This window comes from Mizuhopecten yessoensis, unplaced genomic scaffold (genome assembly GCF_002113885.1).
Source record: "Mizuhopecten yessoensis strain PY_sf001 unplaced genomic scaffold, ASM211388v2 scaffold8693, whole genome shotgun sequence".
Taxonomy (NCBI): domain Eukaryota; kingdom Metazoa; phylum Mollusca; class Bivalvia; order Pectinida; family Pectinidae; genus Mizuhopecten; species Mizuhopecten yessoensis.
Genome location: NW_018407674.1, coordinates 273,308 through 290,277, shown reverse-complemented (window position 1 = coordinate 290,277; position 16,970 = coordinate 273,308). Strand labels below are relative to the sequence as shown.

Sequence of the window (16,970 nt, the reverse complement as noted above, 5' to 3'; positions counted from 1 at the left end):
TATCTACATTTATACATACCTCATGTATGTCAAACCTCTTAACTGTAATTACTATCTACATTTATACATACCTCATGTATGTCAAACCTCTTAACTGTGATTACTATCTACATTTATACATACCAAAAAATACTCATTTTTTCACCATTTTTTGCAGATTTAACGCTTGATATAAATAGTTCGACTTTGAAATATTTTCTAATATTTAATTAATCAAAACTGAATGTGTTTTTCTTTCTAAAATAGCCACAAAAATGAGGGGTCTGTGTGCTTTTTTTTTTTGTCCCATTACAATATTTTCCGGGTGAAAAATCAAAGTGCTTCAGTTACACTAAACATGTAAAACAAAATACCAATCATGTATAATTTTCTACTTTGTTGCATATTATTTTCATCATATTAAACATAATGAAGTTTTACAGCAAAAATGAACTTGTTACAATTAAAAATGGCGAAACAATGACGATTTAAGTGATCAATCTAGAGTCAAAAATGGTAAAAAAAATGTTTTTCGGGGGCGCAAGAAATACACATTTTCAAAATGGCTGCCAAATTGGTCATTTTTTTAAATTCTTGTAAAATAGTTCTACAAACAACAGGCATCTAGTTTTTTGACACATTTTTCAGCTCTGTGTGCTATTAAAATTTATCATATCTTTTTAAATATTACAAAAACCTGTTACACAAGATAAAAACGAGACTTGAACGTGATTGAAACCTCGGAAGAGTACATCTTTAATTGCAAGTTTTCTTAAAGCAATGGAGATAAGATACTAATATATATATTTTGCTGATGTTGTATTGCAGTGCCATGAGGCAGGCATACCTCCAGAACGGGGGCAATGACCCTGATGTGCTTGCACAGATGGCACAGATGCAGGCCGAGGCTCAGAGTATAGAGGACGGCATGAAGCAGGTTCCAGACAGAAAAGGTATAGCAGGCATCAATGTATTAATTCCAACTTTCACAAAGTGTGATGCATACTGTTTAATCTTTTCCATCAAGATTCAAGAATACATATCTCAGATTTTGGATTTTTTAATGAGACTGTACAATTAAAGAATATTTTATGGGGCTTTCCTTTTTAATGTGTTTCTCTTTATTTACACAAGACCCAGTAAATATCCAATAAAACCTGACACCTTAAAGACAAAGCTCCTGAATAAACAGGTTTTGAATCAGTCTGACGCAATTTACATATACGTTAATGTTATATACCTGCTGAACGTCTACTCCTAATAGGTTTAGATAATGCCAGAATAAATAAGATGTGTGTGTGGTATGTTACAGAGAAGAAGGACCACCTTGGCCAGCTACAGATGCTGGAGATGGAAAACGAGAGGCTACACAAGGAACTCCTGCTGCTCCAGGAACAGAACTTTATGAACAGGAAGAAGTCGGACAGAGAAGGTAGGCATCACTCCACAGACGCTAACCCTAGGGTCAGCTTTAATCCTCCATTACACGCCCCACCCCACCACGATCCTCACGACAGACTGGATCGGTTTGAGGCACAATACGGCCATCTTGTACAGCAATTGTCTAAGAGCTTTGAGAAAGATCATAGCAGACTGAGGTCACGAAAGTCTTCTGTACACAGTCTGCCGCAAAGTGAAAGCAAAAATAGTGTATCTGGTCACCATTTATCCTTAACAAACCAGCTGAATCAGAATGATGGTTTGCATCCCCTAAGACTTGATCAAGATCAGCGGTCTGTTCAAAGTAACGGAAATAGTCAAGGGCAAAGTGAACCACACAGGAAGGTGAACACATCGGACTATCAGAGGGAACTAGACAATTTGGAGTTAGAATTGGCAGAACTGCAGATAAAACAGCTGAAAAGTAAAGAATTAATGTGTGACAAGGCTGAGAAGCCTGCTGTTCCTCGACTTGACCTGAGGGAAATAACAGAGGAAGGGGAGGTAAAAAAAACAGGATCCTTTGCAGCATATTTAAAATCAGAAAAACAGAAAGAAGAAGAATACAGATCAATGCCATTTATGGATTCTGATGATGATGAAAAGAGTCAGAGTCCTGAAAAAGCACATGGACGCAGACATAACTATTCCCAGTCTCATTCTCAATATTCTAACATTGCAGACAGCTACTACCAGCCTAATTGGGGTAGACAAGGCCAGTCTCAATACCACAGGCATCAAAAGGATTTCAGGGAAGCTGGTACAAGTCACACAGACTTTCTTCCTAGGAATCTTTATAACAGTGGTCCTGCACCGCCATCTCCAAAAAGTGATATTGTGGATGTGTATAGACAGCTTGGCAGACCAATACTTTTCAGGAATAGCTACTCAGACAAGGGTGTAGCCCTGGGACAGCCTTACAGGGTGTGAACTGATGATTGTGGTGGACAGTGTAGTGGGTATACAGTGGGGCTCAGCCTTACAGGGTGTGAACTGAAGATTGTGGTTGACAGTGTAGTGGGTATACAGTGGTGCTCAGCCTTACAGGGGGTGAACTGATGATTGTGGTGGACAGTGTAGTGGGTATACAGGGGTGCTCAGCCTTACAGGGTGTGGACTGATGATTGTGGTTGACAGTGTAGTGGGTATACAGTGGTGCTAAGCCTTACAGGGTGTGAACTGATGATTGTGGTTGACAGTGTAGTGGGTAAACAGTGGGACTCAGCCTTACAGGGTGTGAACTGATGATTGTGGTGGATAGTGGAGTGGGTATACAGTGGGGCTCAGCCTTACAGGGTGGGAACTGAAGATTGTGGTGGACAGTGTAGTGGGTATACAGTGGTGCTCAGCCTAACAGGGTGTGAACTGATGATTGTAGTGGACAGTGTAGTGGGTATACAGTGGTGCTCAGCCTTACAGGGTGTGAACTGATAATTGTGGTGGACAGTGTAGTGGGAATACAGTGGTGCTCAGCCTTACAGGGAGTGAACTGATGATTGTGGTTGACAGTGTAGTGGGTATACAGTGGTGCTCAGCCTTACAAGGTGTGAACTGATAATTGTGGTGGACAGTGTAGTGGGTATACAGGGGTGCTCAGCCTTACAAGGTGTGCACTGATAATTGTGGTGGACAGTGTAGTGGGTATACAATGGTGCCCAGCCTTACAGGGTGTGAACTGATGATTGTGGTGGATAGTGTAGTGGGTATACAGTGGGGCTCAGCCTTACAGGGTGGGAACTGAAGATTGTGGTGGACAGTGTAGTGGGTATACAGGGGTGCTCAGCCTTACAAGGTGTGCACTGATAATTGTGGTGGACAGTGTAGTGGGAATACAGTGGTGCTCAGCCTTACAGGGAGTGAACTGATGATTGTGGTTGACAGTGTAGTGGGGAGACAGTGATGCTCAACCTTACAGGGTGTGAACTGATGATTGTGGGTGACAGTGTAGTGGGTATACAGTGATGCTCAACCTTACAGGGTGTGAACTGATTATTGTGGTTGACAGTGTAGTGGGTATACAGTGATGCTCAACCTTACAGGGTGTGAGCTGATGATTGTGGTTGACAGTGTAGTGGGACTACAGTGGTGCTCAGCCTTACAGGGTGTGAACTGATAATTGTGGTGGACAGTGTAGTGGGTATACAGGGGTGCTCAGCCTTACAAGGTGTGCACTGATAATTGTGGTGGACAGTGTAGTGGGAATACAGTGGTGCTCAGCCTTACAGGGAGTGAACTGATGATTGTGGTTGACAGTGTAGTGGGTATACAGTGGGGCTCAGCCTTACAGGATGTGAACTGATGATTGTGGTGGACAGTGTAGTGGGTAAACAGTGGGACTCAGCCTTACAGGGTGTGAACTGAAGATTGTGGTGCACAGTGTAGTGGGTATACAGTGGTGCTCAGTCTTACAGGGTGTGAACTGATGATTGTGGTGGATAGTGTAGGGGGTATACAGTGGGACTCAGCCTTACAGGGTGTGAACTGATGATTGTGGTTGACAATGTAGTGGGTATACAGTGGGGCTCAGCCTTACAGGATGTGAACTGATGATTGTGGTGGACAGTGTAGGGGGTAAACAGTGGGACTCAGCCTTACAGGGTGTGAACTGAAGATTGTGGTGCACAGTGTAGTGGGTATACAGTGGTGCTCAGTCTTACAGGGTGTGAACTGATGATTGTGGTTGACGATGTAGTGGGTATACAGTGGTGCTCAGCCTTACAAGGTGTGAACTGATAATTGTGGTGGACAGTGTAGTGGGTATACAATGGTGCTCAGCCTTACAGGGTGTGAACTGATAATTGTGGTGGACAGTGTAGTGGGAATACAGTGGTGCTCAGCCTTACAGGGAGTGAACTGATGATTGTGGTTGACAGTGTAGTGGGTATACAGTGATGCTCAACCTTACAGGGTGTGAACTGATTATTGTGGTTGACAGTGTAGTGGGTATACAGTGATGCTCAACCTTACAGGGTGTGAACTGATTATTGTGGTTGACAGTGTAGTGGGTAAACAGTGGGACTCAGCCTTACAATAGCATATGAAAATGTTGATGTGTAACTGGGATATACTCGTTAAGTGCATAGTTTGGATATTCTTTTATTAAAATTCCGGAGGTCGACTTTTGAGTGTGGGATTGATTAGGTCACTGATATATATCAATTATGGTATTATATCTATATCATACTCAAATATTTGACTGCAGTCTATATATTGTAATGGATTATATTGTAAAGATATTTACAACTGGATTAACCTGATAAATGATATTTAATAGATTTCATAAGTGCTACTGGTACAGGTGACTAATCGTGTTTATTCTATATCAGAGAAGAATGCCACTCAAATCTATCAAACGTTATGATATATTGTCTGTGTATTTAGATAACTTAGAGTTATGGTATATGGTCTGTATATTTAGATAACTTAGAGTTATGGTATATGGTCTGTATATTTAGATAACTTAGAGTTATGGTATATGGTCTGTATATTTAGATAACTTAGAGTTATGGTATATGGTCTGTATATTTAGATAACTTAGAGTTATGGTATATGGTCTGTATATTTAGATAACTTAGAGTTATGGTATATGGTCTGTATATTTAGATAACTTAGAGTTATGGTATATGGTCTGTATATTTAGATAACTTAGAGTTATGGTATATGGTCTGTATATTTAGATAACTTAGAGTTATGGTATATGGTCTGTATATTTAGATAACTTAGAGTTATGGTATATGGTCTGTATATTTAGATAACTTAGAGTTATGGTATATGGTCTGTATATTTAGATAACTTAGAGTTATGGTATATGGTCTGTATATTTAGATAACTTAGAGTTATGGTATATGGTCTGTATATTTAGATAACTTAGAGTTATGGTATATGGTCTGTATATTTAGATAACTTAGAGTTATGGTATATGGTCTGTATATTTAGATAACTTAGAGTTATGGTATATGGTCTGTATATTTAGATAACTTAGAGTTATGGTATATGGTCTGTATATTTAGATAACTTAGAGTTATGGTATATGGTCTGTATATTTAGATAACTTAGAGTTATGGTATATGGTCTGTATATTTAGATAACTTAGAGTTATGGTATATGGTCTGTATATTTAGATAACTTAGAGTTATGGTATATGGTCTGTATATTTAGATAACTTAGAGTTATGGTATATGGTCTGTATATTTAGATAACTTAGAGTTATGGTATATGGTCTGTATATTTAGATAACTTAGAGTTATGGTATATGGTCTGTATATTTAGATAACTTAGAGTTATGGTATATGGTCTGTATATTTAGATAACTTAGAGTTATGGTATATGGTCTGTATATTTAGATAACTTAGAGTTATGGTATATGGTCTGTATATTTAGATAACTTAGAGTTATGGTATATGGTCTGTATATTTAGATAACTTAGAGTTATGGTATATGGTCTGTATATTTAGATAACTTAGAGTTATGGTATATGGTCTGTATATTTAGATAACTTAGAGTTATGGTATATGGTCTGTATATTTAGATAACTTAGAGTTATGGTATATGGTCTGTATATTTAGATAACTTAGAGTTATGGTATATGGTCTGTATATTTAGATAACTTAGAGTTATGGTATATGGTCTGTATATTTAGATAACTTAGAGTTATGGTATATGGTCTGTATATTTAGATAACTTAGAGTTATGGTATATGGTCTGTATATTTAGATAACTTAGAGTTATGGTATATGGTCTGTATATTTAGATAACTTAGAGTTATGGTATATGGTCTGTATATTTAGATAACTTAGAGTTATGGTATATGGTCTGTATATTTAGATAACTTAGAGTTATGGTATATGGTCTGTATATTTAGATAACTTAGAGTTATGGTATATGGTCTGTATATTTAGATAACTTAGAGTTATGGTATATGGTCTGTATATTTAGATAACTTAGAGTTATGGTATATGGTCTGTATATTTAGATAACTTAGAGTTATGGTATATGGTCTGTATATTTAGATAACTTAGAGTTATGGTATATGGTCTGTATATTTAGATAACTTAGAGTTATGGTATATGGTCTGTATATTTAGATAACTTAGAGTTATGGTATATGGTCTGTATATTTAGATAACTTAGAGTTATGGTATATGGTCTGTATATTTAGATAACTTAGAGTTATGGTATATGGTCTGTATATTTAGATAACTTAGAGTTATGGTATATTGTCTATATATTTAGATAACTTAGAGTTATGGTATATGGTCTGTATATTTAGATAACTTAGAGTTATGGTATATGGTCTATATATTTAGATAACTTAGAGTTGTGGTATATTGTCTGTGTATTTAGATAACTTAGAGTTGTGGTATATTGTCTGTGTATTTAGATAACTTAGAGTTGTGGTACATATGGTCTGTATATTTAGATAACTTAAAGTTTTGGTATTTGGTCTGTGTATTTAGATAACCTAAGAGTTATGGTATAGGGTCTGTATATTTCTGTGCTGGAGAGTTGTTAAAATGAATTACCAACATTCAAGGTCACAGGGGTCAGAAGTTGTACTTTTAATTAATTTTTGTATTTTGCTGTTAATGATTCTCAATATTGAGCTGTATAGGTTATTGAGCATAGAATCTCCATATATACATTGAAGGGTTATCTGGGATATAATGCTAGCTTGTGACCAGAATTCATTGTTAAACATGGATGGCCACCCACAGTGTAAGAAAAGCATTACTGTAAGCATTCAGATATAATTAATATACTGGTAGTATATAAATATTGTTGTCAAATGGAAATTATTTATATCCATATTTAGGTTTGTTATAACTAGTAAAGTACAACAGGGGCAATATCTATATAATAGAATGCTTAGAAATCTACATTTAGGTCTAGTTATATCAAATTTTCAATAACAGGAAATACTCTGTTTAGTAAATATTTCAGGTTTGATATGTACCGAGTGTATTGGTAGATTTTCATTTATTTAGTCGAAACACATTTAGCCTATTGTATGGATTCCAATTAGCATTTACCTTTCCCCCATTGAAGGTGCTATTTAATACATGTATATTTGATATGAAGTTTTGCATCTACATGTATATGGAAAACGAGATTGTGGGATACAGACCAGGAATACATACAAATGTAACTTAGGTTTATAGTAGTTTTGCATGTTGTATGATGTATAAAGTCTTACATGTATAAATAAATATTATGCTCCTACAAAATATAAATGCCTTGTTGTTGGTAATATTTTGTGAGTAGTTTTTATGCTGATGTAAAAGGATAGGAAAAATGTACAGTCAGACTGGGATTTAAACCCAGGACTAGCTCCTAAATCTAGATAGACGCTCTAACCGATGGAGCCATTTGGTCGCTGGTGGTCTACCCTGTCCAGTTCTTCTACATTCCTCCCTCCTTTCCCTAAATCTCCACCCCCAAAGACAACACTAGAGTCTGGGTATCCCCTTGTCAAGCAAGCATACACCAGGTACTTAGAACAAGGGTTGGTCATAGGGACCATGTTAATAGGAGAAGAAAAATACACATATAAACTAGGATTTTACCCAGACCTCCAAACTCTATATGGACGCTCTAACAAATGAGCTTCCTGGTCGCCGGCGATCAACCCCATCCAGTTTGACTATACATTGGTATGTGTCTAAATAAGGAAGGGGGGATTGATTGTGACACACAGGTTAAATGTCTTTGATGATACTTGTTCTACAATGATATACAAACTGGTTCACATCTTTGATGTCTTTACTCCAGCTCAGGATCATTCTCTATTTGATTGGTTTGGTGGTTAGATTGGTGTACAGAAAGAGGTTCTAATGATATATGTACAAGACTGAGTACCCCCTAGGTATGAATTGTTGTACCTGAATATACCACAGACTCACAACTTCAGTTCAGTAGTTTTCTGACAAACATGGTTTATACAAACACCCTTTATCAACTGTTTGCTTTCCCAAATTAAAATCCTGTATGCTCATGTCTAACAAAAAGGCAACAATAGAACATTTTATATAAAAATTCTTGTTAATCATTTCTGAGAATCAGATTGAAATCATTATAACAAATTGAATTGATTTTTGTGTGTTTAGCACACAAGAAAATGTATTGGATATATATTTAGCACCCCTGCTCTTCGCCCTATTTTTCAAGTGCCTTGTGACTGAGAAAAACACCCAAATATGCACAATTCCAAACTATTGATTTACTCCAAGTAAAGCTGATGTTTTTGGGCATTCATTCACACAGTGTACGTAACAGTCTTATCTTGGGAATCATTTCAAAAGATATCTTGTGTAAATTACAAGATCTTCAACTAAAACAGTTGTAGTTCTAAGAGGTCATTTCCCTACTTATACAGCAAAGGAAGAAATGGTAAATGTGTTTTGTTATAATTTCTTGTAATCAGATTGGTTGAGAAAGATGTGAATATTTTCAATGTAACTAGCTTGCATGCCAGGGTAACATTCCAAAAACTGTTAAATTCACATGCACCATATCTTAATCCATTTACTTCTGTAATTTACTATATATCGCCATAAATTATTTAAAAAGAATGAATATAAAGTTATTTCAATATAAAATGTTTAAGAAAACCTCAATGACATTGAAAATTTACCATAGTGGGCTTCATCTCTGCACTGAAAAACAGTTTAAGATTGATACAGAGAGTGTACAGCATGGTTCTGAAGTCTATTTAAGTAGCGGAGTTTGTGTTTAAAGTTTAAGTAGCTGATCGAGTTTGTGTTTAAAGTTTATGTAGCCAGAGTGTGACAATAGACACCGGGCAAGGTGAAACAGTTGTCCCAGCTAGTGTGATTTAAGGAGAAATCCTGGAAATATACAGTCTTCTCGCCACTTGGTATCTGAAATAAAAACACAAACACACATATATATTGTAGGAACAGCAGTAACTCTCATGTGTGTTACATTGTAATTCTGAAGTACATATATTGTAGGAACATCAGTAACTCTCATGTGTGTCACATTGTAATTCTTAAGTACATATATTGTAGGAACAGCAGTAACTCTCATATGTGTCACATTGTAATTCTGAAGTACATATATTGCAGGAACAGCAGTAACTCTCATGTGTGTTACATTGTAATTCTGAAGTCCATATATTGTAGGAACAGCAGTAACTCACATGTGTGTCACATTGTAATTCTGAAGTACATACATTGTAGGAACAGCAGTAACTCTCATATGTGTCACATTGTAATTCTGAAGTACATATATTGTAGGACCAGCAGTAACTCTCATGTGTGTTACATTGTAATTCTCAAGTACATACATTGTAGGAACAGCAGTAACTCTCATGTGCGTCACATTGTAATTCTGAAGTACATACATTGTAGGAACAGCAGTAACTCTCATGTGCGTCACATTGTAATTCTGAAGTACATACATTGTAGGAACAGCAGTAACTCTCATGTGTGTCACTTGGTATCTGAAATAAAAACACAAACACACATATATATTGTAGGAACAGCAGTAAGTCTCATGTGTGTTACATTGTAATTCTGAAGTACATATATTGTAGGACCAGCAGTAACTCTCATGTGTGTTACATTGTAATTCTGAAGTACATACATTGTAGGAACAGCAGTAACTCTCATATGTGTCACATTGTAATTCTGAAGTACATATATTGTAGGAACAGCAGTAACTAGAGTGTGACAATAGACACCGGGCAAGGTGAAACAGTTGTCCCAGCTAGTGTGATTTAAGGAGAAATCCTGGAAATATACAGTCTTCTCGCCACTTGGTATCTGAAATAAAAACACAAACACACATATATATTGTAGGAACAGCAGTAACTCTCATGAGTGTTACATTGTAATTCTGAAGTACATATATTGTAGGAACATCAGTAACTCTCATGTGTGTCACATTGTAATTCTGAAGTACATACATTGTAGGAACAGCAGTAACTCTCATGTGTGTTACATTGTAATTCCGAAGTACATATATTGTAGGAACAGCAGTAACTCTGATGTGTGTCACATTGTAATTCTGAAGTACATATATTGCAGGAACAGCAGTAACTCTCATGTGTGTTACATTGTAATTCTGAAGTACATACATTGTAGGAACAGCAGGAACTCTCATGTGTGTCACATTGTAATTCTGAAGTACATACATTGTACGAACAGCAGTAACTCTCATGTGTGTCACATTGTAATTCTTAAGTACATATATTGTAGGAACAGCAGTAACTCTCATCTGTGTTACATTGTAATTCTGAAGTACATATATTGTAGGACCAGCAGTAACTCTCATGTGTGTTACATTGTAATTCCGAAGTACATATATTGTAGGAACAGCAGTAACTCTCATCTGTGTTACATTGTAATTCTGAAGTACATATATTGTAGGAACAGCAGTAACTCTGATGTGTGTCACATTGTAATTCTGAAGTACATATATTGCAGGAACAGCAGTAACTCTCATGTGTGTTACATTGTAATTCTTAAGTACATATATTGTAGGAACAGCAGTAACTCTCATCTGTGTTACATTGTAATTCTGAAGTACATATATTGTAGGACCAGCAGTAACTCTCATGTGTGTTACATTGTAATTCTCAAGTACATACATTGTAGGAACAGCAGTAACTCTCATGTGCGTCACATTGTAATTCTGAAGTACATACATTGTAGGAACAGCAGTAACTCTCATGTGTGTTACATTGTAATTCTGAAGTCCATATATTGTAGGAACAGCAGTAACTCTCATGTGTGTTACATTGTAATTCTGAAGTACATATATTGTAGGAACAGCAGTAACTAGAGTGTGACAATAGACACCGGGCAAGGTGAAACAGTTGTCCCAGCTAGTGTGATTTAAGGAGAAATCCTGGAAATATACAGTCTTCTCGCCACTTGGTATCTGAAATAAAAACACAACCCCACATATATATTGTAGGAACAGCAGTAACTCTCATGTGTGTTACATTGTAATTCCGAAGTACATATATTGTAGGAACAGCAGTAACTCTCATCTGTGTTACATTGTAATTCTGAAGTACATATATTGTAGGAACAGCAGTAACTCTGATGTGTGTCACATTGTAATTCTGAAGTACATATATTGTATGAACAGCAGTAACTCTCATGTGTGTCACATTGTAATTCTGAAGTACTGGTATGTACTTTCATTTTCAAAGTGTGCAGAAGGAATTCAATACAGTTTGTGAACATGTCTATAATACTGGTGATTTTCTCACGTTGAACTGATGAATTGTGATGTATAGAGGCCAAGGTATTATTTGAATGGATATTCAATTCCAAAATTGGCAATGATTCCAATATATTCTTTGTTGTGGAAAAATGTTGTGGTGAGGTATTGATTTCAGCAGATAAAACTGGTATATATAGTCAGAAGTTCTGAATCAGAAGTGTATCAGTTTTCTTTTAATTATAAAATTGGATAAAAAGGAATTTAAAGCTGATTCCTAGGCAATATCACACTGTGATAGCTTATGAAAGGTGTATTTCTGTTAGCCCTATAATCCTCAATTACTTTTCATGTTTATGTTGAGTGTGTATTTCAATGGCCATTTGAATATCTGGTGTTGGTATTTATTCATGTCTGTAAGAATTCAGTTTAGCTACCATAAAGTCAGCATGAGACTCCCTATCTAACACTTATGTGAATTGAGGTGGCAAGGGTGACGTCACTGTACACAGTACATATATAACTTTTTGTTTTTAAATTGACATTTTTTCTTCATAGCTTCCTTTGTGTAACATGATTGGTTGACTACCTTTGTTAAATTTCTTTATTTATTGACATCTTGAATTTTGACAGTGATGGTTTGTTATCGCTATTATCCAGAAAGTCCTTGAAGGATCTTTCTCAAATTTGATATGTAGGTTTCCCTCGGTCTGTTGTTGTGCATAATAACTTTTGAGACTGATCGGATGAACAAAATGGCCAACATGCGTCCCCTTGTAGGTTCCCTTGGTCTATAGTTGTGCATGTTTCATTTCAAGAAGGCTCGTAAAAAAACACCAGGAGGCCATTTTGGATTTGGGCCGTGAATGTTTGTTATCACCATTTTTCAGGAAGTACTGGAGGAATCTTTCTCAAATTAGATATGTAGGTTCCCCTTGGTCTGTAGTTGTGTCAGTTTGATTTTTAGAGAGGACTTGGATAAACAAAATGGCTGATAGGTGACCATCTTGGATTTTGACAGTGAATGTTTGGTAGCGCTATTTCTCAGGAAGTGATGGAGGAATCCTCCTCAAATTGGATATGCAAATTTACCTTGGTCTGTAGCTGTGCAATTTAATTTTGAGACTGATCGGATAAACAAAATGGCCGATAGGTGGCCATCTTGGATTTTGACAGAGAATTGTTTGTTATTTGTCGCTATTTCAAAGGAAGTACTTAGAGTATTTTTCTCCAATTTCATACGTAGGTTCCCTTAGTTTCCTATTGAGCATGTTTAATTTTGAGACAGCTCGGATGAACAAAATGGCCAACAGGAGGCCATCTTGGATTATGACAGTGAAAGTGCTAAGGGTATCTTTCTCAAATTTCATATGCAGGTTTCCCTGGCTCTCAAGTTGTGTGAATGTTTGTTTTTCGCTATTTCTTAGGAAATACTCTCAAATTAGTTCTGTAGAATTTCCTTGGTCCTTAATTGTACATGTGTTTGTTTACTTTTGAGATTTGATGGAAAAACAAAATGGTAACCTGAAGTTCCATTTACTGTTTACATGAGTCAATCACACAAATAAGAGAAAAGAATAGAAAGGATCGAACTGACATAGAACTAATGAAGATGGCACAATGGTGGGTGCCAAGATCCCTCTGGGATCTCTTATTTATTCTTGTTACACATTCAGCTTGTCCATTATTGAGTTTGCTTTTTATGACTTTAATGTTGACATAATTTGTCTGCTTGACCTTTTACTTATATGGTTTGACCTTGAATGTGACCTTCTATCCTGACAGATGAACTTGAGGCCCAGCTACGTCGGCTCCAGGAGGAACAGCTGAGGAAGATGTTACAGCTTCAAAATGAGATTGAGTTGCTGAAACAGCAAAACTTACTCAAACAGACAGCCAGACTCCCTCCTCCCGCACCGGTATGTATATATAGATATAAACAACAGAACCTTCCCAAACAACAGCAGGGCTGCCCCGCCTCGCACCGGTACTACAGAATGTAATTTAATGACAGCTGAGGCCCCCCCCCCTCCTCACCCCTCTCACTCTGGTATGTACTGTATGCATACCAGGACATTTTCACCCTTGTTTAACTTTTCACCTTGTTTGCCCACCGCAATAAGTGTGAATTTATCTTGACACTGAATAATGATATTGATTATGCATAGAACTATATGAAGTAGTACACAACCTTCGATATATAACAACTTCATGTGAAGAGCGAAATTTACTCTTGGTAATTATAGAATATTTGACTGGACAAAAGTGTCTGGTATACAGTATATATCGTAGAGAACTTGCTTGATCAACAAATAAGCTCCTTTGCTTCAAGTGAGATGTATTCAGAAACATAAAATACACTACTCAAACATATAGTCGGACTCCTTCCCGTCACAGAATTAAAGGTATAAAAAGGAACGAGAAAGCTGCTCAATAACACAGTTAAATGAGATCAATCAGGCAGTTTTTATTGTCAATTGTGTCAAGGATATACTGGTAACCAAAACAGACTTTTTTCAACCAATAATATAAAAACATCCTTAATTTTGTCCCTAATTCCGTAGTCGTCGTCTAAAGAAAGTTCCTTTTATTTGAGATTTTTGAAAAACTCTATTTTAAGTTAAAGAATGCTTCTTAAACTAGGGTCTGGACACATTTCTGAAATTGGAAGATTTAAGTATTCAAAGCTAGTTTAGTTAATTCCATGGTCATACAAAATGCTGTTCAAACAATTCCAAAATGGCCTAGCTGCAACTGATTGACTGAGACTGTTAAGGCCTCTCTCAAAAACAGCTAAAGCAAGCTGATACAAGCCCAATGGGCCACTCCTTTTCAATTTGATTATGCATATAGGTTTTGAAAAGCAAAACAGTGAATAACTATCGATCAACACCGTCTTTGCTTGATTCAGTACAACACTTATTATGGATAAGTTACAATACGATACTGTTGATAACAAAATTGTAATCCATATAAGCTATGTTAGAGGGATGACGTACACCATCTGCCACAAAAGTTGTATTTTTTACAAGAATTACTATGTCAATCTTATGTCATATGAATATTTGATTCCATCTTGGTTGCTTGATTTAAACTGATTTGATGCTATTCCTCAGGGGGGCTGGCATGAGCCAGGTGTGGCCCCCCAGTCTCCTGTCACCAGGAGGGAGGTACCAGGAGTGTTTGTAGGGGACGGAGTACGGTACAGTCTGTTAGAACCTGAGGTATACACCCTGACGAAGGGACAGCTACTCTTATGTTAATTGGCTTGTTAACAGACTCATTAATTAACCATTAATTATATGTTGTGTTGTGATCATGTAACTGGGTAATGGTTGAGAATGTGTGATATTTGATGTGATGATTTCTTCTGGAAAGCCTTATACAAGTTTTGGTTTTTGTAATAAAAGTATAAAATATGGTTATAAACTGTTTATTGCATTCTAAACCTTATGCTTTGAATTTGTGTACAGTAGAGTTTCTGTGTAATTTAAGCCTCCTATAAGTGCTTGATGTGGCTAATACTATGTGCCAGTAATGAGAACAGTGTTAACCTTTTACACTGGCGTTGTGTTGGTGTCCTCTTCATTCCTATGTTCTGTTCAGGATATATAAGCTTTCATTAAACATTGAAAGCATGTCTTACATGTCAAATCATCAGGCTATGAAAACACAAAATGGAAACTATATAAAACTGGGTAGGTAATATCAGGGTGGATGCTGTTGTAATCCCAGACAATGGAAATCTAGATCTCACCTCTCTGTCAGAATGATATAGAATTTAATGTTGTCCATTTGTTTTCTAAAGTTTTGAAGCAAGGATTCTGTCTGCATTACTAAATTAAAATTTCTGTCGGCCATCTTCATCAGTGATCTTGGTTCGATATAATAATTTCAATTATACTCCATCAACAAATTTGTTTAGTTTTTATAATTCTCAAATACCTTTTTACTGAACATCATTGAACATGGTTTGTAAGCAACTCTAGGATTAACTTCACCAGAAGTGTTAGAAATACATGAAAACATTTCAATCCTTTAATATTTTGCATGAAAATACTAAAGATATATGTATGGTTGTATATTTCTGCTATAAATGTTTACTTGTATTTTCATATTTAATGTGACACCTTTTTTCATCAATTCATAACTTAAAAATAATCTCAACAACAAATTAATTCAGGTCTACCAAGCTTGTTCAGATGAATGACCATAACCCACGCTGAAGGTCACTGCGGTCAAATAATTAGAAAACCTTCAAACAAGTTCTTTTGAATAACCAAATGGCCCAGGGTGATTATATCTGGCCAGTTGTATGCTTGGATGAAAGGCTACCAACTTTGTTCAAATGATTGACCTTGACCCACTTTCAAGGTTACTGGGGTGCAATGTTTAAAATTTTAAACAACTTCTTCTGAAAACCAAAATTGATCCACATTGAAGGCTTCTGGTGTGAAATTGATACCAGGTGAGCATTGGGCCTCTTGTTTCAAGTTTCAACAGAAAATTGTTTGATGTACCTAGGTAACACCATTTGATAATTGTTCAACTAAATTAGAAATGAATTATATAATGCTCAAAAGCAACTTGTCTAAAGTGAAAATGAACATACTGTTTATGTCATGCTCAAAACCTTATATTGCTCAATAGTAACTTGATTTTGACAATTACTCTTAATGTACAGTATTTGATTGCTTGACAGAACAATGCAGACATGCCGTGGATGATGCAGCGCCCATACGTGGATGTGGAACCCATGCAGCCTTATGACCAATAGTAAGTATTTAGTGCTGCTGTCCCACCTAATCTCACCCTGGTTTGAGAATGGGTAGATCATTTTCACTCTATACTCTGGTCATATCTCTTGTTCCCATTATTTATGACCAGGACATTTACTTTTAAAAGACTTCACTTCGGAAGATCAGCATTAGGTAGTAATTCTACCCCCTGCAAACAAGTTTGAAATTTGAGGGGGGTATAAAGGACACAACCTCTCTGTCCATCCATCTGTCCATGATCTTTGTAGGCGCAACTTCTCCTAAACCATGAGTTGGATTTTTTGTAACTATACAAATCGAAAGTACATCTAAGGTAGATGTGAATGAAGAAAGGAATTCGCGATTCAAATATTTTTCCTGGAGTTATGGCCCTTTAAACTGGCTTCTCCAGAAGTCTTGTAAGCATATATAACTCCTTCTTAACAGTATACTGGATTTTTGGTAACTTGACAAAGTTTAAGTACATCTTATGTAGATGCACATGAGGAAAGGAAGTTGCAATGTGGCTATTTTTTCAGGAGTAATAGTATGGCCCTTAAAACTTAAATAATCTGCTCCAGAAACATTGTAAGTGAGATGGGGG

General features: G+C 36.3%; 1 protein-coding gene across 2 annotated transcripts in view; it reads left to right on the top strand.

Moving 5' to 3' along the window:
- Positions 1-810: 810 nt before the first annotated feature.
- Positions 811-16,970, top strand: part of LOC110456345 — a 78,743-nt gene continuing 62,583 nt past the window's right edge. For both annotated transcript variants that reach the window (XM_021507022.1, XM_021507023.1), the window contains exons 1-4: positions 811-932; positions 1,292-1,411; positions 13,395-13,528; positions 16,312-16,385. In XM_021507022.1, the coding sequence (XP_021362697.1) occupies positions 812-932; positions 1,292-1,411; positions 13,395-13,528; positions 16,312-16,385 (449 nt within the window). In that variant the 5' untranslated portion in view covers position 811. The remainder of the gene's footprint in view (positions 933-1,291; positions 1,412-13,394; positions 13,529-16,311; positions 16,386-16,970) is intronic.